The sequence below is a fragment of the Sceloporus undulatus genome, chromosome 1 (genome assembly GCF_019175285.1).
Source record: "Sceloporus undulatus isolate JIND9_A2432 ecotype Alabama chromosome 1, SceUnd_v1.1, whole genome shotgun sequence".
NCBI classification, from domain to species: domain Eukaryota; kingdom Metazoa; phylum Chordata; class Lepidosauria; order Squamata; family Phrynosomatidae; genus Sceloporus; species Sceloporus undulatus.
Genome location: NC_056522.1, coordinates 334,502,716 through 334,522,790, shown reverse-complemented (window position 1 = coordinate 334,522,790; position 20,075 = coordinate 334,502,716). Strand labels below are relative to the sequence as shown.

At 38.6% G+C, this 20,075-nt stretch overlaps 1 protein-coding gene across 2 annotated transcripts in view; it reads left to right on the top strand.

Moving 5' to 3' along the window:
- BAZ1A (bromodomain adjacent to zinc finger domain 1A) overlaps positions 1-20,075 on the top strand; it is a 66,075-nt gene that overhangs the window by 8,085 nt on the left and 37,915 nt on the right. For both annotated transcript variants that reach the window (XM_042455965.1, XM_042455966.1), the window contains exons 3-6: positions 12,810-13,088; positions 16,836-16,979; positions 17,651-17,752; positions 19,031-19,118. In XM_042455965.1, the coding sequence (XP_042311899.1) occupies positions 12,810-13,088; positions 16,836-16,979; positions 17,651-17,752; positions 19,031-19,118 (613 nt within the window). The remainder of the gene's footprint in view (positions 1-12,809; positions 13,089-16,835; positions 16,980-17,650; positions 17,753-19,030; positions 19,119-20,075) is intronic.

Genomic DNA, 20,075 nt, shown 5'->3' with positions numbered 1-20,075 from the left:
CTAGGGCCCATTTTTGCTGTCCACGTTATTCTCAGCACTCTTCTCCAGCACCATATCTCAGATGAGTTAATTTTCTTTCTATTGGCTTTCTTCACTGTCCAGCTCTTGCATCTATACCTGATGGTGGGGAATATAATTCCTTGACTATGTCCTTAGTTTCTTGGTTTGTACTTAATAGCACAAATACATTTCTTACATTGTCTGTAAATTCTGTTCACATATTGTTCAGCTCATAAAATACTATAAACATAAAATAATGTACCATGTCCACATTTATTGAAATTTTGTCTGCCTGTGAAATGTCTGAGAAATGTAATTTTTTGATAACTTGTGCATCTAGGTTTTATAGGAAAGAGTTTATTTGTTAAACTCTTTTCTCCTTTTAAATTTTCCCATATATGAAATAGGTTGGGATTAGAAATAATGAGCATCTCCATCTTCACCTTGCTTTTATGTGAACAGGTGAACTCAGCTTGAATTTGTATCACCTCTGAGACCTATTGATTGGCTTTTGTCCTAAGACAGAGGGACAGATCCAGCAGCAACTTGCTAGATTACCGCACTACACTCTTATAGCACTGCTATTACACTTTTACTGCTCTGGTTGGTTCCTTTTGCATTCTGGGATTTGCAGTTTAAGGGAGGGCATTTAGAATTCTCAGCTAGAGAGCTCTTACGCCGCACTGAACCGCAACCTTCAGAATGCAACAGGAGGCAACCAGAGCAGTAAAAGTGGAATAGCAGCACTATAAGAGTGTAGTGGAGTAATGTGGCTTGTGCCACCACCTCTCATTGTTGTTATTGTTTGTTAACTGTTGTCAGGTTGACTTCAATTTATATATTAGAGACTTCTAAACCATCCTATCGAACTCGTGGGTGTGGCTTCCTTGATAAGGTCTCTCTATAATGCTTATTCTTTTCCTACTGCCTTCTACCCAGTGGCATCACTAGAGAGGGTGTCACCTGATACGGAGGGTGTCATCTGGGAAGGGTGCACGTTCATCCCTCCTGCAGCTCCCTTGTCTGGCTTCCTCCCCAGGGAGGCAGCCCGGTGATGGAACAGCTGGGAAGGGTGCACATTCCACCCGTCTTCCTCTCTCGCTGGTCTTCCTCCCCAGGGAGAAAACCCAGCGACAGAGCAGCCAGGAATGGTGTGTGTTTGCCTCTCCTCCCTCGAAGGGAGAGGTGGGCTCAACTGGGTGTCATCCATCCTCTGAGGTATCACCTGGTGTGGTGCACAGCCCCACAGTGATATCTCTGGTTCTATCTTACTAAGCATTTTGTCTGTTTTTCTGAGTCATGTCTTCTCATGATATCGCCAAAGTACAAATGCCTCAATTTAATCATCTTGGCCTGTTACAGACTGCCAAAATAAAGCTGCTTCGGGTCTCTTTGGAGGTATGCTATTTAAATGATGCATGGGTCCTAAGAGTCCGGAGTTCGCACCAAAGCCACACTCCATTCCTAAGCACCGGAGTGCAACTTTTGGTGCAGCTTCCGGATTCTTAGGATGCATGCATCATTTAAATAGCATACCTCCAAAGAGACCCGAAGCAGCTTTATTTTGGCAGTCTGTAACAGGCCCTTGGCTTTTAGGGAGATTTCAGGTTTGATTTGCTCTAGGAACCATTTATTTGATAAAATGCAGCCTTGCCTGATTTCCTTGCTAATTGGAAACCATTCATATACTCTGTATTCTATTCTGACAGTAGTCTCTTGTCCTGAGTACAGACAATCAAGTGTTGTGGCACACCCGGTTCTTTTTCATGATGTATAATCAAAGGATTTGCTATAATCTATAAAGCACAGGCTGATTTTCTTCTAAAATTCTTTAGTGTATTCCATTCTACGATAGTCTTATATGCTGTTTTAAAAAGTTTTATTGCAATTGTATTTGTAACTTGTATTGTGGTATGATGTGATATATGTTTTTGATCAAACCTGTAAACCGCTTTGATCTTGTTGGAAAAGTTTTATTATTATTATTATTATTATTATTATTATTCAACATGTGTTTGCAATACGATTGCTTGTGCCTCTTCATTTCCTGAGTCCAGCTTGGATATCTGGCACTGGTCACTCCATATGTAGTAGGAGTCTTTGTTGCAGAATTTTTAGCATCACTTTGGACGCATGGGAGATAATGGATCCTGTTGTTATTGCAATCGCTGGTGTCCCCTTTCTTGGGAATTGGAATGTATATTGAGTTTTACCAATCTGTATGCCATTGTTTAGTTTTCCATATTTGTTGACAGATTTTAATTAGAACTAGAGTAGATTCTGTCTCTTTAACTGGAAGCAGCTCTGTTGGTATGCCATCTGTTCCTGGTGGATTTTTTTCCTCCCAAATGCTTTGGAATTTCTTCCAAGTGTTCATTTCACTTTCTGAAATTGAATGTTCATCTTCAAATGAATTTTCCTTGAATGAATCTGATATCCTTTAATCTCTTTCATATAATTCTTCCCTGTATTGTTTCCATCATCTTTTTGGCCTGTTACAGACTGCCAAAAATAAAGCTGCTTCGGGTCTCTTTGGAGGTATGCTGTTTAAATGATGCATGCACCCTAAGAATCTGGAAGCTGCACCAAAGCTGCACTCCAGTGCTTAGGAATTGAGTGTGGCTTTGGTGCGACCTCTGGACTCTTAGGACCCATGCATCATTTAAATAGCATACCTCCAAAGAGACACGAGACAGCTTTATTTTGGCAGTCTGTAACAGGCCTTTGTTTCTACTTAGTCATGTAGTGTGTTCCTCGGCTGGTTGTAGAGCATCACCATTCTTGTTTAGATTTCAATTTGATTTCTCACATCTTATGGAAGAGGCCTCTTACTCCTTTATTCTTGTCATCTTCTATTTCTCTGCATTGATTTTTATAGTTATTATTTGTTCCAGTACACATGTCATTGCATTCAGAGTTCTGACTCTGTCACCTTTTACTTTTGCTTCTCATCTGTCCTTTGCTTGAGAAGTTTCATCTGCCATCTATTGAGGCTTCTGATTCATTTTGGCTGCAGATAGTGTCATTTTGCATTTTTCTCTGACAGTTTCACTCCAGAGTTCTCCTAGCTCCTGGCCAGTTAGACTCAATAATGCAAATCCATTTTTTTACATTATCTTTAAATTTTATAGGGATAGTCTTCAGGTTGTATTTTGGCACAATGGTTGGTTTAGTGTTCTTTAATCTGACTTTTGATATTAACAGTTCATGGTCTGTGCCACAATCTGTTTCTGGTATTATTTTTGTAGAAAGAATGGAGCTTTTCCATCTTTCTCCATCATTCCAGTGATGTAGTCGATTTGATTTCTATATTGGCCATCAGGTGACATCTATGTATACCATACTTTCTTTTCTTGCTTGAAAAACATGTTTACTATGTATAAATTGTTGGCCTTGCAAAATTTAATCAGGCGCTCTCCTGCTTAATTTCTTGATGCTATTCCAAATTCTCCTATGATGTTTGTTTCTTCTCTGTTTCCTACTTTTTGTATTCTAGTTGCGAGTGATTAAAGCAAGTCCTGTTCTGATGTGTGGTCAGTTTTCTCCTGGGCACTAGTGTAGAATCTTTCAATTTCTTTTGCCTCTGTAGCTGAAGCATAAACTTGGATTATTGGATAGATTTTCCCTGAAGTCTTATTGATATTATTCTGTTAGACTTTGCATTGTATCCTTTGACTGCTTTTGCTACTTTACTTTCAATGCCACTCTGTTTCCTCTTAGGTTTCTAGTTCCTGAGTAAAACACTGTAATCAGCTGACAAGTCCCATTTCTGTCCATTTTATCTCACTCACCCAAGTATTGCAGCGTTTATACTTTACATTTGTTTTATTGTGACTAGCTTCCCGTGATTCATGCTTCTCACATTCCATGTTTCTATACTATGTGGTGCACAGCTTTGGACTTTCTTTTCACCTCTGAGCATGTCAACAGCTCAACATCCTTTTGGTTTGAGTCCGGTTGCATCATTAGGTACAGCAATACTCATAGTTGTCCTCTGTTATAGCTCATTGAGTGCCACCTGGGAGTACTCTTCTGGCACTATGTCTTGTTTCAATATGGATTGTCTCATCATAGGTTATTCATGGTAAAAGACATTAAAGTATTTACCCTGCTGCCTTCTGTTCAGAACAAGTGTTAGCTATGCTTCCACTGCTGTTGTCTCTGAGAGATGCTCAACTAATGCTACACTCTCCACTCCACTATTGCTGCTGCTCTGTAGCTGTTTGGCACGTTTAGTCTGTCTCCTTAGCAAAAGCCTGTCTGACATGGAAGACCTTACCAGCAGCACTGTTCCCATTGACATTGCCTCTTGCCTCACAGGAACATGCAGTCCCACCACCACAGAAAGGTGGTGTCATGGTGGGCCACCTCTCATACTTGGCTGCAAATTCTCTAAGCTGCCTTTTTTTCTCTCAAAAGTAGGTGATAGAACAGGTAATCATTTTGAAAAAATTATTTTGCAAGCTGATGATTATCAGAAAGCATTAGCTCTTCAGACTCATAATATTATTTGGGGAACCTTTTCCCTGTTCTAGGAACCAGGCATGCTAGAGGAAAAGGTCTAGATCTCAGAAGTGAGACCAGCATTTTAAATCAGCTGTGGAAGAGATGATCTTCACTGAATTCAATATGGGCTAAACTGAAGGAACATAGTTTCAGACCTGTGAATCACTGCTACTTTACTCTGAGCAAATTGAGTTATGTCAGCTAGGATGTGTTAGATGAGTGTTGATGTTGTGATGTCTGGGAGAGGTGCTTAAGTCGTATGTGTTACCCCAGGTTCTTGGTTTTGGTGGAGAGTGTTAGCAGAAATGGAGGCAATCACTAATGAAGGGGTAGAAGTGTCTCCAGCATTGGATGTCTTGTATCTGTTTGATGAGTCAATTGAGTTGTTATTCTGTAAGAATCCTGTGATCCATAGCAGTTACAGAAAATGTTCTATTTATTTGAGCTATGTAAGAAATTATTGTAGACATTGTGATAAGTTTATAACTTTTTATGATTTGGCATCCATTCATTTCATGTGGAAGTAATAACACTGAAGAATGTATTATATCACCCACATATGGAAATGGTTGGAGGGATAGGTAAAAGAAAAATTATTCCAGACTGACTCTAAAAGTTCTTAAATGTATAATGGTCTGCAGTCCAGTAGGGGGAGCCAATTTATTGCTTTCCTATCAATTGCTTTGTACTTGCAGCATCTGACAATGCATTTCTATTTCATATTTGTTTACTATCATGTTACTTAAAATGATTTTTTTTATAAAGAAGTAATGAATCTTTCAAGGATATCCCGTGGCTTTCCTGGTTAGTCTAAAACCTCTTGCAGATGATACCAAATTGGAAGGGGAGGCTAACATCCCAGAGGTCAGGATCAGGATTCAAAATGACCATAACAGATTAGAGAGCCGGGCCAGAACTAACAAAATGAAATTCAGCAGAGAGAAATGCAAAGTGCTACACTTAAGCAGAATTTTTTTTGAAATGCATAGATATAGGATGTCTTGACAACAGTACACACAAAAAGAATCTAGGAGTCAGAGTAGACTACAAGCTGAACATGAGTCAACAATGTGATGCATCATCTAAAAAAGGCAACTTGATCCTAGGCTGCCTCAGTAGAGTCAGTGTCTAGATCGAGGGAAGTAGTCATACCACTGTTCTGCTTTGGTCAGACCTTACCTGGAATACTGTGTCCAGTTCTGGGCACCACAATTCAAAACGGATATTGAGAAGCTGGAATGTGTCCAGAGGAGGGTGTCCAAAATGGTGAAAGGTCTGGAAACCATACCCTACAAGGTGGATTAGGGAGCTGGGCATATTTAGGCTGAGAAAGAGAAGGTTAAGAGGTGACCAAATAGCTGCATTTAAATATTTAAAGGAATGTCATAGTGAGAATGGAGTAACCTTATTTTCTTCTGCTTTAGTGGAGCAATGGATTCAAACTACAGGAAGAGAGATTTCACTTCAACATTAAAAAGAATGTCCTGACAGTAAGAATGCTTGACAGTGGAATATGCTATGGTGGAATCTCCTCCTTTGGAGGTTTTTAAACAGAGTCTGGATAGCCATCTGTTGGGAGTGCTCTGATTGTGTCTTCCTGCATAGCAGGGTGTTGGACTGGTCAGTCCTTGTGGTCACCTCCAACTCTACGATTCTGTTCTCTTTCTTTGATCATAATTTTTCCCATAAGAAAAAGATCCTGGTGGAGGAGCATGTCTATTATTTCAACAGTCCAAACCATTTGCCCATTGCAGAGGTCAACCATCGGGAAACCATCCAGTTCCCTTAGATATAACCATTCAAATAACAATTCCTGCAGTAACCACCATTGCAGAGGTGCTTTGGTGGTCTTAGGTAATAGTCGTGTGTGGCTCCCACAAAAGCACAATAAGAGGAAGAGCCTAGATAAGCAATATGGAGTTGGTTCCTTATGCTAATAATAACAATAATAATAATTTATTTGTGTTTCCCCACCTCTCCCAAAGGATTGAAGCGGGGTTACAGACTACTAAAATCAATACATACAATGCAATACAATACACTATAAAAACACAAAATGGTACATCTATACAAACATCAGTAAAATACAACAGTCCAACAGCATCCAACATCCAGGGGTAAGACAGAATATCATTGTCAGCAGGCATATTGGTCATGTAGACATCACTCCTCGGGGAGAACACTTAGCAAAAGAGTACAGTTTTCAATCTCTTTTTAAATGTTTCCAAAGAGGTCATGAGGCGGAGCTCCTCCGGAAGGCTGTTCCAGATCCACGGGGCCGTTATTGTAAAGGCCCTTTGGGAAGAGGAGACATATTTGGACGATGGAGTTTCCAATAAGTTCTTCCCGGATGTTCTGAGTGTGCTTACTTTTAAATAATGAAAAATGAGTTATAACTGTGTGCTGCTCTTTAAAAGTAATATTCAGTTTGGCTCTTTCTTGTGTTGTCAGGGTCGTTTTGCTTATCACAGCCAGGCCTGGGTAACCCCTCCCTAAAAATTTGCTCCCTTTTTATCTTTTCTTGGTGTTAGAAGTCTTCTGTTTCTTTCACAAAATCAACTCTACAGAAGAGAGTACTAGTAGATAAGATAGCCCTGTTTAAATATTTGAAGGGATGTCATATTGAGGAGGGAACAAACTTGTTTTCTGCTGCCCCAAAGAACAGGACCCGGAACAATGGATGCAAGCTACAAGAAAAGAGATTCCACCTCAACATTAGGAGGAACTTCCTGACAGTAAGGGCTATTCAACAGTGGAACACACTCCCTCAAAGTGTAGTGGAGTCTCCCTCCTAAGAGGTCTTTAAACAGAAGCTGGATGGCCATCTGTCAGGGATGGTTTCATTGTGACCACCACAGAGCAAATTTAGGCCCAAGACAGGGTTGTTGATAAACCTAAAATATGAAAATGCTCCCATGTCTTCTAGAGGTGCTTGTGGACGTTTCAGTTTTGCAGGAGGAGGTCTTGTAGATGGCCCTGTAGCCTTATTCAGTTGCCCACACCTGTGATATCTATTGGTTCAGACTAAAAGTTTGGTGTTACTCCAGCAACCTGTTTGCTATAGTGTCCAACTACATGTATCTGCAAAGACCACTAAGCAGGATATGAAGATGCTAGATGACTCCTTTACTCCTTATCAACTGACAATAAGAGATGTATTACCTCTGCAGCTGGCTCATAGCCATTGATACACTTATTCTCTCATGAGTTTGTCAATTTCAAAGCTAAGTTAATGAGTACATGTGACAAAGTTTTCTCTTTAGTTTAACTCTCTGAAGTGGTAGCTGGAATAGAGTTAGAAAGCCCAAAGACAGTCATTCTGAGGAGGTTAATTATCCACGCTGGGGCAGTTTTAGGAATAACACTTTGAGACTTCATGGTTGTAATGACAACCATGAAATCTATGTCAGTTTATCATTGGCTCAACATACTCTGCAGGATATATTCCATGCCCTGATGTTTGTAATTGAGTGGGAGGCTGGTGCTGTGAAAGTGTGGAGTTTATATGGTAACTCCACTGATATGAGATAATTTCCTGATGAAATATAGATTGACATTAACCATATCTCTAAAGCTAGTAGCAGAACAATTAAAATGGTCTGCTTCAAACACTTATGAAAATGCATAGATTCCTAAATGTTCTTGAGTTTCCAGTTGCTACAGTACATAGTTCTGCTATTGCCTCATTTGCTTCTAAGTACCTTTTCTTGTTCTATTGAACCTAGCCAGCTCCTCCGTTTACAAGAAAACTAAGGCTGTGAAATGGGCAAGGCTTTGACTAAAAGACAGATGGCACAAAAGTCATACTGGTTATAACTGAACACAGGTGAAAGCTCAGTACTATATTAGGCTTACATTATGGCAGTATTGTGGCCTTAAAAAAGTTTAAGGTACCACATGCAACTTGCAGGCAGTACTTTCCCCAACCCAAAGTTGACCCATTTCAGACTTTAAGCTCAGGATTAATACTGAAGCGGCCTTGGTTGCTTTGTTGTCTTTGATCAGGAGAGAGTGGAAGTACAAGTCTGCTGATTCTCCTTGATTTTTCAGTGGTTCTGGATATGTTATGTTGCTAGACCAGCTCCGTATGTTGTATGCCGAAAAGAATGGTGATAAAGCGGTTTAATTCTTGCCTGCAGAGAAATAACAATGGAGAATTTTCTATTTGATCCCATGTCCTTTCAGCAGTGGAGTCCTCAGGGTTTTTTATTTAATGCTTTTTAGTATCTGTATGAAATTGCTGATAGATCATCAAAAGATGAAGTGTCATTGATATGTGGGTGACACATAACTATGTTTCTTTTTGGCATACAAGTCGGGTGAAGTTATGTAAGTGCTGAACTGATGTCTCAGTTTGATAATAGGGTGGATAATGGTAACTCCCCAAAATATGAACATATTGTGGAGAGATAGTTCTCATGTCTGGGAACTGGGTGTACAAACTGCAGAATTGCACTCCCTTGAAATAACATAGCATGGTGGTACTCTGATCCATTTTCATTAATGGAGGGAGAGGTGGTCTTGGAGACTCAAAACTATGGCTGTTCACCAGCTACAAGGATAGGTTGACTGTGCAATTCTTGAGCCTGCCTTTAGTATCTAGGGTTGCCTTTGAAAATAGTTTAGCTCATGCAGAATGTGACTATCAGAACTATGTAGTTGGATGGAAGTTCAAGTGTTTGTCATGTACTGGCTGTTTCAGTTGCGGTGATTGTATTTTCTCTGTGTTTATGTGTGCATATTTTCATTTCATGTTACTATTTATGGTACTAAGAACATTTTATAATAATAATTTACAATATGTAGTATCCATGAGAATGAAGGATGGTTTATAAACTCTCTTAACAAATAACTGTCCAGTCAGTTCTGTTGGTTCATTTTGGATTCTAGTGTTATTTATGAGTGGAAACATCAAACGCTTAAAGTTACTTTATTTATATCTTGCTCTTTTCCCAAGAATAAAAGGAAATAAAATAAATATCAATATAGCTAAAAGTTTATAATTATAATAATAATTATTATTTTATAATAATAAAATAATTGGTTCCCAAATACCTGTTGATTTTCTGTTTTAGTGCTGTACTAAAATTAATCTATTATTTGAAATTAACATTTTATATGGTTTTAATACTATTAGATAGTTTAATCCTAGGGATATCATTCTAGGGAGGTTAGGCTAGCTACCTTCTTGTTAATTTTTTTGTTGTCAGGCCAGCCTAACTTCCTTATGAAGAGGTCTAGTATCTAAAGATTCTTTCACTTCAGTTTCTTCACTCAATTAATAGCTGCATAAATCTCTTAGTACTTTGGTTCTCAACTTTCTTGATGCCAGGACACTTTAATACATGTTGTGGTGACCCCCAGCCATAAAATTATTTCCTAAGACCATTGAAAATATGTGTTTTCCAATGGTCTCAGGCAACCCCTGTGAAAGGGTTGTTCAACTCCCAAAAGGGTTGCAACCCACAGGTTGAGAAAATCTGCCTTAGTAAATGTTTCTTAGGGCCCATATAGACAGGCCAAAATAAGACTGCTTCGGGTCACTTTGGAGGTATGCTGTTTAAATGATGCGTGCATCGTAAAAATCCGGAAGCCGCAGCAAAGCCATGCTCCAATCCTTAGGACTGGAGCATGGCTTTGACATGGCTTCCGGACTCTTAGGACACATGCATCATTTAAACAGCATACCTCTAAAGTGACCTGAAGCAGCTTTATTTTGGCCTGTCTGTATGGGGCCTTAGTTATCTTCTACTAAGAGTTTTCTTGTAATCTAAGAAATTACCTCCTTCTAAAATGCAATGAGTGAAGAAAAAATCCTTTTCTTAAAGAGAAAGTGCTTAGCCCTTGTTGTATCAATGACTCTTTTTTTGCATCTTTTCTAGCTTTATCATAGACAGGTGTGGTAGCTGTACCCAGATAGACTGATAGATATTGATGGATATTTACCATATGTTCTCCAAGTGGAGCACTCTAAAAATTGAAAACTAAAGGGGAAAAAAAACAAATGTTAACACAAGACTATAAAACTTCTGTATGAAATGTTTCACACTGTTTATTTGTATGGAGACAGTACACTACTTGGAGTTGCCATTTGCATGGAATTTGTGTTTTTAGCCGTTGTTATTTACTAGGCTTAGGTGGTGTACAGACCGCCCCTTTCCCCGACGGATCGGGGCCTCAGCTGCCACAGCGGCAGCCCTGAGGCCCCAATCTGCCGCTTTTCCAGGCCATGGGGAAGCGGCAAAAGGCTGCTTTTCCAGGCCGCGGGGAAGTGGCAAAAGGCCACTTCTCCACAGCCTGGAAATGGGTTTCCTTGGGGCTTTATGCCCCAAGGACACCCCGACAGTAGCGGGGAACAAGAGAAAGGGGCCACTAGGCCCCTTTCTCCTTTGTGTCGCTGGCGCAGCCGTGTAAAGGCTGTGCCAGCGACACAAACAAAGGAAGGCGCTCCATTTTGGAGCTCCTTCCAGCGCCACTGTGACATCATAAATGGCGGTGCCCATGTAGAAAGGGCGCTGCCATTACAACGTACTAGGGTTGCAGGGCAACCCTAGTACGCATGCAGGCCGGCACAAAGCGCCGGTCTGTGCAGCGCCTTAATTTCAAAGACATACCCGTGTTAGTCTGGAAAATCAGTATGCAAAGGGATCATGTATCATTTTTGAGACTAACTATAAGAGAGTATTTGGTAGCATGAGCTTTTGTAGAAGAAAGCTCATGCTAAGAATTTCTTTTTCAGTTAGTCTCAAAGCTAATACAAGATCCCTTTGTATACTAAAATTTCAAAGACCCTTTCGGAACAGGGGACCTTGAGTACACCAATAGAAATGTGAAGTTAGGATTTCCGCTAAACAATTATAACTTTATACTTATATTGAAGTGTATTTGCAATTTTCTTTGTATGTTTACCCACTTTGAACAAACCATTGTAGATTTTCATTTTCTTATGTGTACTCTATGTAAGTTAAAGTTGCCTGTCAATTTCTGGCAGCCCCATGAATTTCATAGGGTTTTGTAGGCAAGGAGTACTCAAATGAGATTTTGCCAGTTCCTTCATCTGAAAGAAAGTCTACATTACCCTACATAATTCGGTGTTATCTAATTTAAAGGGAACAGACTTGGTTATATTCAGCTTAGTGACATTATGAAGCTAATAGTCTTACTGGTGCTATGTCATATTCCGTGATTCCTGATTCAGAGAAGTTGGAAAGCAAAGCAAACAAAAATGGTGTCTAAACCACTGAAAATAAGAAATTTAAAATCTCTAAAATAGCTAAAAAGTAAAATCTTTCCAGCTTTCCTGTTTTGACAATTTCAGGAAGTTGAACTTATTTCTATATAAACTAAAGTTTGGGAGGAGAGGGAGGAGAACTGCCCAAAGCTGAAGATAAGAATAGGCAGTAAGAAAATATTTTTGCATCTCTGAAAACAAACATTGAGTGACATACACATTTTAAAAAATGGTAGTTTACATCCTAAATCTTCTCTGTCCTTTTCTCTTACAATAAGTAAAAAAAAAAAAAATGTGGGAAGCTGATGTAGAAACATTGTTCAGGACATGTGATTTCAATATTACTAATTTGAATTTGCCACCAAGAAAGCTAAATTCTTAAGTGGGACTGTAACCAGCCACTAAAAAAGAAGTTAACCCTTCATTGTTCTGTCATTATGAAGAGAGATATCTGACATATGTTCTGGGAGAAAGGCAAGATATATGTCAAATTAATCAGAAATCATGTATAATATGGTTGCATGATGGGCTATGTTTGTATACTGTGATTGGTAACAACAGACAACTGGGTGGGGACCATAGCTCTGTGGCAAAACATATACTTTGTAACTACAAAGGTCTAGGTTCAGGTACCAACTAGTGCCTATGGATGTGACTATGAAGAGCCACTGCCAGTCCTAGTTGATTGTTTTATAAGAAGATTCCTCTTAATGTTCTGTAACCACAGAACAAATAACTGACCTGTTATAATGCAGTTTCCTATAAACAACAATATAAAGAATTTACAAATACATTCATAATCTCTTTTTTCTTATTACGCATCAAGTATGTTTTATAACATTGTTGTAAGCATAAATTTGAGATGGGAGAGAATGATGTATGCTGTCTTGAGCTTCTTAGATGAATGGCAGATTATAAGTATATTAAAGGTTACATTTAGATGCAAGTGACATTGTGAAACACTACAGCACCAAAATCAACAGGAATTTACACACATAGTTTTGGGTTGCTGTCTCTCCTAGTAAAACAATGGCTGACAATATAGAAGTTCATTTTTGTTTCTTTATTGCAGTGACTTTTTTGAACGAACCATTCTGTGTAATAGCCTTGTGTGGAGCTGTGCTGTCACAGGTAAACCAGGACTCACCTATCAAGAAGCACTAGAATCAGAAAAGAAAGCCAGACAAAATCTCCAAAACTTTCCAGAGCCACTTATTGTTCCAGTCCTCTACTTAGTTACCCTTACTCAGCACTCACGACTTCATGAAGTTTGTGATGACATCTTTGCTTATGTCAAGGACCGTTATTTTGTTGGTGAAATTGTTGAAGTACTTCGGAATAATGGTGAAAGGTAAGATTCTTTGATATGTGCTAATTTTGTTACTTGTATTTCTGATTCTTTGAAAAAGAAAACTGTCTAGGATAGCTTGTAAACAATAATTTTGGGTGGTTTTGATAGTCACTTTGCTGGGATCACTTGGCTGTTATCTTAAATTGGCAACTTGAGTCAGTTTTTTTTTAATCTGAAGTTCTGTTTTCTCATCTGGATTTTTCATTGGTTTAGTAATTAAAAACACACACATTTGTTCTTGTCATTTTAAAAACAGTGGCCGTAATGCAGGTGCTATCTTCCTGATTTTCTAACTAAGGTTAAATAATTTAGAGTATATAACAAGCTTCACCTACCTTTCTTGTGTGTGGATTCCCTTCTTTTTCATGATTCATTACTGTATAAACATTAGTCCTAACGAACCATTTGGAAATCTGGTGGGCAGTGGTGGGATGTTGGGGCTGCTCCTAGAATCATAGAATCGTAGAGTTGGAAGAGACCACAAGAGCCATTCAGTCCAACCCCATGCATCTAAATCAAAGCATCCCCGATAGATGGCCATCCAGCCTCTATTTAAAGACCTCCAGGGAAGGAGACTCCACTACACTCTGAGGGAGTTTGTTCCACTGTCGAACAGCCCTTACTGTCAGGAAGTTCCTCCTAATGTTGAGGTGGAATCTCTTTTCCTGTAGCTTGCATCCATTGTTCCGGGTCCTCTTCTTTGGGGCAGCAGAAAACAAGCTTGTTCCCTCCTCAATATGACATCCCTTCAAATATTTAAATAGGGCTATCATATCACCTCTTAACCTTTTCTTCTCCAGGCTGAACATCTTCCCTAAGCCATTCCTCATAGGACATGGTTTCCAGACCCTTCACCATTTTAGTTGCCATCCTTTGGACACGCCACAGTTTCTCAATGTCCTTTTTGAATTGTGGTGCCCAGAACTGGAGTATTCTGGCCCAAGTGCACCTGGCCTTACAGTTTGTTAAGATGATACAGCCTTTAAGATTATGATAACGGGTATGCTAACACCAATTTCAACTCCAGTGTTTAAAGCTCACCATGTGAAACTTGACCTGTGAACTTTGATAGTAACTAAAAGTAGTAACCAAAACATTAAGAGCTCCATTCATTTGGATAAACTTAATTTGCTAAGGTTCTTGTATTTTCTGAGTTTAACACAGTACTGATTTTTTTTATAGTAAACACTAACTATTGAGACATGATAAGCAAGGATTCTTTAGATCAGAGTGCAATGATACAGTGTTCCTCTAGATATTGCTAAGGCCAAAGTCTTACACTTAAAAAACAACAACAACCCTCCCTTCCTGGAGAGGTTAGATTGGCAACCTCCTTGCTATTCTTTGGGCCCATACAGACAGGCCAAAATAAAGCTGCTTTGGGTCACTGTGGAGGTATGCCAGAAGCTGCACCAAAGCTGCACTCCAGTCCTTAGAGACAAAAATCCATGTATAAGAAGGGCTAACTGTATCTCAAACAAATTGCTGTCATGCTTTTGCTGTCTTCCTCTGAACTCTCCATTCCTGTAAGCTTCAGATCTTAGCTACACAATTTTGTCCATTAACTAATGTTTTATTACTGTTTGCATAATTAGTCTTATTTGACTAGATCATTTGAATTAGGGGTATGTAGTTATGGCTCTTCAGATGTTGTTGGATTGTGGTTGCCACCAGTATCTAGGGTAGTCAGTGGTGATGAGTGCTGGGAGCTGCCCAACCCTGGTTTAAAGGAATACAGCTAGTGCCTAGAGTAATGGTAGTGATGGTAAGCGATAGAAAGATGATCTTAAACAAAACTAATGATGGTCATATTCTGTCCTAGTTACATTCAGTGAATGCAGCTAGAAGGCCTGAAACTAAATCTTTAAGAAAGTCTTGTCTGTTATACATTTGTAAAGACTTGTCTTACATTTTTTAACAACTGCAATGAATTAGTGAATGTAATTTTAATGATTAACAATTACTGCACTATTTTTTGTTCTAAAATATCATTAAAATTGTTCACAACAATATAGAATGTGTATGTGCATGACATTCATATGTGTGTGCAGCCTCTCCACCCATGAGCCTTAAAATGTATCAGGAAATAAATGGACCATTTTTAAGACTGGATTAGAGATGCAGCATTCATGTTATCCTTGTTTATCTGGGTCATCAACTGAAATAAGGGATGATCTTTTGCTAGTGTAAATAGTTAAGTAGCATAAAGTGCTTTATTTTCCCATGAAAACACTTGTAAATAGCTATTTTCTAAATAACAAAGTAGACATTTACATTAAGCTATTTACTTATAGTTGGATAAATAAGAAACTTTGTGAATTAAAAACAATAAACAAAAAACACAGTGAGAAGCTGATATATGCAGTATTATTACATATAGACTGGCAGTGCACTGAATCATAGAATCATAGAGTTGGAAGAGACCGCAAGAGCCATCCAGTCCAACACCCTGCCATGCAGGAAATCCAAATCAAAGCATCCCCGACAGATGGCCATCCAGCCTCTGTTTGAAGACCTCCAGGGAAGGAGACTCCACTACACTCCAAGGGAGTGTGTTCTACTGTGTTGTTATGTGGAATTTGCTCCAACTCTTGCAATGGTTTGGATCCAGAAGCAACTTTCTGCATGCACCAGTTTTGTCTTTTCACAGAAAAGTATCACTGTTGCTGGAATGTTGCTCGAGAAGCATCTACATTACTGTATATATTTGATTATAAGTTGTCCTCGTGTATATGTCAAGGGCAGGTTTTAGGGCCAAAATTGGGGATTTTGATATGACCTATGGATAAGCCGAGGGTAAAACATAGGGTCTCAGCACCCTTCATCCCCCTCTGCAGCCCAGCTGCCCATTTGGGAGGCAGCAAGGCTGGGGATGAGACTACAGGGGTGAGTGCTGGCCTTCACTCTTCCTCCCCACCCTGGCTGTCTCCTGTGGAGCAGCCAAGCTGGGGACACTGCTTGGGGAGGGGGAGAGCTTGCCCTCTATCCTCTTCCCCAACCCAGCTGTTTCCAGAGGAACAGCCAGGCTGGGAGTGAGGCTTGAAGGACAAGTGCTTACCCTGCCTCCCACCCAGCAGCCTGGCTGGGAAGAATTACTGTACTGACTCATGCATAAGTTGACCAGGTTTTTAAAATCAGTTTTTTGGAAGAATAACTGTTTGTGATTTCTAAACTCTTTATATTAGTGCAGAACTCTTTTGCAGAACAGCATTACTATTTTCCTTCCTGTCTGAGTTCTGGGAACTCATCCATTAAATACTGTAGAACTACACATATGTATAATACAAAAATAGGATAGTTAATTTGTTGTTGTTTGTTGTTGTTTCTCACACTGACATGAGTGCTGTAAGAATTTTATAAAGAGATTTTAAATTTTAAATTTGAACATGTAATCTTTTAACTTTTTGAACATGTTTAATTGTTGTTTACACTTTGTGTTTTTAGTGCTTTGTTTTAACTTGGACTGTTTTAAAATTTTGTTAGTTGCCTTGAGTCCCTGTACTGGGAGGAAGGCAAGAAATAAATAATAATTAAAGCTGACTGTAAGTTAATGGAATATCTAGAAATGAGTGAGCATACCATGCATGTTTGAAATGTGTGTTGAAATACCCTTCCCATTCTTTCATTTGTTGTTGTTTGGTTAGGATAAAATGATAATAGATTACCAGCTATTATGTATAGTTCTGTTTAATTAAACCTTTCTGCTATCTAAAAATATTGAATGTTGTTACATTTTGTTTATTGCAGATTGCAATGTAAGATTTTGGAAGTTAAAGCACCATTACATCACAATGGAATGACTAATGGCCATGTCAACAATGCAGATGGAGTCACCATAGTCATTAGCGATAGTGATGATTCAGACTCAGATGCTAATTCTGCACAAAATGGGTAAAATCTAGTTTTATATTTTGAAAATATAGACACAGTTCTGAAAGGCAAGAATACTCAGTTACAATGGCTGCACAATGCGTATTTCAAAACTTCTTTATAACAATCTGTATACTCATTTTCCTATGGGAGGAAAAAAGAATTGCAACATTTCAAAATCTGATAGATAACTGAGATTATGTGCTTTTATTTGTATATCCTGGAACTTGTCAGCACATATCTCTGGGTGTGCTGCATTTGTGTGGAAATATATATAACTAAATATTTTTCTGCTTGTATTTAAGGCAGCAATTGGGTTTAAACAAGAGAGATTATGACCAACTTGTTTCTTCAAATACAGTGGTACCTTGGGATACGAAATACCCAGGTTACGAAATTTTCGGGATACGAAAAAATCCCATAGGGAATTATTGTTTCGGGTTACGAATGTTTTTTCGGGTTACGAAAAAACTTTTGGTGCTTTTTTCGGCTTTTTCGCACGGAATCGCGGCTTTTCCCCATTAGCGCCTATGGCAATTCGGCTTACGAAGGCTTTTCGGGTTACGAAAGCAGCCGCGTTACGAATTAATTTCGTAACCCGAGGCACCACTGTATTTAGTTCACATACACAAATCAGATGGACTTTTGTTTACTTTTTTGAAAGAAAACAATTATTGATGTTTATTTTTCAGGAAGGAAAAAGCCATAATTGATCCCTCTTTGTTCAGGTACAAAGTGAAGCCTATTAAAAAACAACTTTATGAATCTGTTACAGTGAAAGCATTCCAGATATGGTAAGTATCATTAGTTGCGGTCCTATTGCCACTGTACACAGATGTGCTTAGATCATATGCTTGTGTTTTCTGTTGGTGGAAACAAGGGAGATAACTTGTATGGGTTTTCTCTTCTTTTATGCCCTTTAAAAGCTTTCTCTGGAAAACTAGAGGACCCTCTGATATAATGGACAAGGGGTTGCACGGTCCTGGGGGACCTGGCAGCATTTCAGTTGTGCCTTCTTCTCATTTAGAATCCTTCACTGCTAGGCTGTCTACTTTTCTAGTGGTGCACTGGTGAGAGGATCTTGATGGTCCAAAACACACTGCAGAAATAATCCAGTTCGAGACTGCTTTAATTGACCTGGTTCAATGCTAGAGAATTCTGGGAACTGTAGTTTTGTGAGACATTTAGCCTTCTCTGCCAAAGGAGCTCTGCTGCCACAATAAACTACCACTCCCAGGATTCCCTAGCACTGAGCCAGGGCTGTTAAAATGATCGAACTGGATTATTTTTGCAGTGTGTTTTGGACCATTGTTAAACATCTTTATATAGGGCCCATACAAACAGGCCAAAATAAAGCTGCTTTGGGTCACTTTGGAGGTATGCTGTTTAAATGATGCATGTGTCCTAAGAGTCCAGAAGCTGCGCCAAAGCTGTGCTCCAGTCCTAAGGACTGGATTGTGGCTTTGGCATGGTTTCCAGACTCTTAGGATGCGTGCATCATTTTAACAGCATACCTCCAAAGTGACCCGAAGCAGCCTTATTTTGGCCTGTCTGTATGGGGCCAGAGATACTCAGTAGACCTGAAGAAGTGATCCACAACCATATGGTTAATCTCTCGCACAGCTGAAACCGGAATCAAAAGTTCTAATTCATTGAAAACAACACTTATGGTAAAAAAATAAATCAATCATTTTTAGTGGAACTGAAGGTCAAAACTAGGAAAGCAATTGCATTTTAAGGGCATTTTCTAACACTTCAGACTATTCCAGGGTGATTGGGTTTTTGAGGCTCCAAAAGTAGAATACTTTCCTCACCCCTACTTTAAATTAACCTATTTGATCTGCTCTATTTCACTATTATAAAAAAAGGCTAGGATAATGTTTGATAAATCTCACTGGCGAATTGATATTTGTATGCTTTATTAGAATTTCCTGGCATGGTAGTGGCCAAAGATTACTACATTTAATTTTGGGGGGGCATCTAGACTGTAATTGTAGTGCACCAATTTAATTGGTAATGGTAAGCTCCTTGATAATGATGTGTATTCCTTTTCTTTTGGGCCTTTATGATAGCCGGAGGAAACATCTTTTTTCTCGTGACAGACTTAAGCTTTTTTTGAAGCAACACTGTGAATCCCATGATGGCATTGTTAAAATTAAGGTAATCAAAGTAATTAAAAAGTTGAATCTTCAAGATGAAGAGTGAAGATGCGGTTGACTTAATTTTAAAATTGTGTATGAAATTAGCTATATAAAGTGTTTTACCTTACCTTGCTTATCTACTAAATAGTGTAATACTGGAAGATCTGAGCTTTTGTATGTGATTATTTTCTGCTATAATAGGTATTTATGTTTTTGCCCTTACGAAATTTGCATTCAAAATCTGTACTTTTAAGTTAGTAAGGAAAATATCCTGTCTTGAGGATGCTCTTCCTTTTCAGTACAATGAAGACAGGTCTCTGGGCCCTGAATTAATCTATTTTGATAAAACAGAACAACATGCCCAAGACGTTGATCATTTTATGGATTGTTAAATTTGTACAATATCACATTTTACCTTGAGGCTCATTTGAATTGTTTATATTGCCATTAATTATTCTTCTGTTTGTTTCTGTTGATGTGTTTTAGTGCTGTCTTGTCCCACAGCTATGACAGTTTCAAATGCAAAATATTAAATATAATACTCATTAATATATAAAGAAAAATAAAAAATTAACTGCTGTACAAACATTTTTGAGATTCTGTAAAAAGAATAAGACCCAGTTCATTTGTAATGCCAAATCATGGATTTGATTCTCATTAGGCTTGCATGCTGGAATTCTTGGCTAAGTTGTATCAGGCGAACCATAGGTTGATGTTAATAAAGCAGTAAATGAATGTCAAATCAAGGTTTGCTTGACATTTGAAGTCATTAAAGGCATTAAAACATTATTATTATTATTATTATTATTATTATTATTATTATTATTAAGCTTTATTTATATAGCGCTGTAAATTTACACAGCACTGTACATACAATCTTTTAATTAGACGATTCCCTGCCCTCAGGCTTACAATCTAAGAAGACATGACATAAAAGGGGAAGGGAGTGGAGGATGGAGCCAGATGCCTTCTGGGA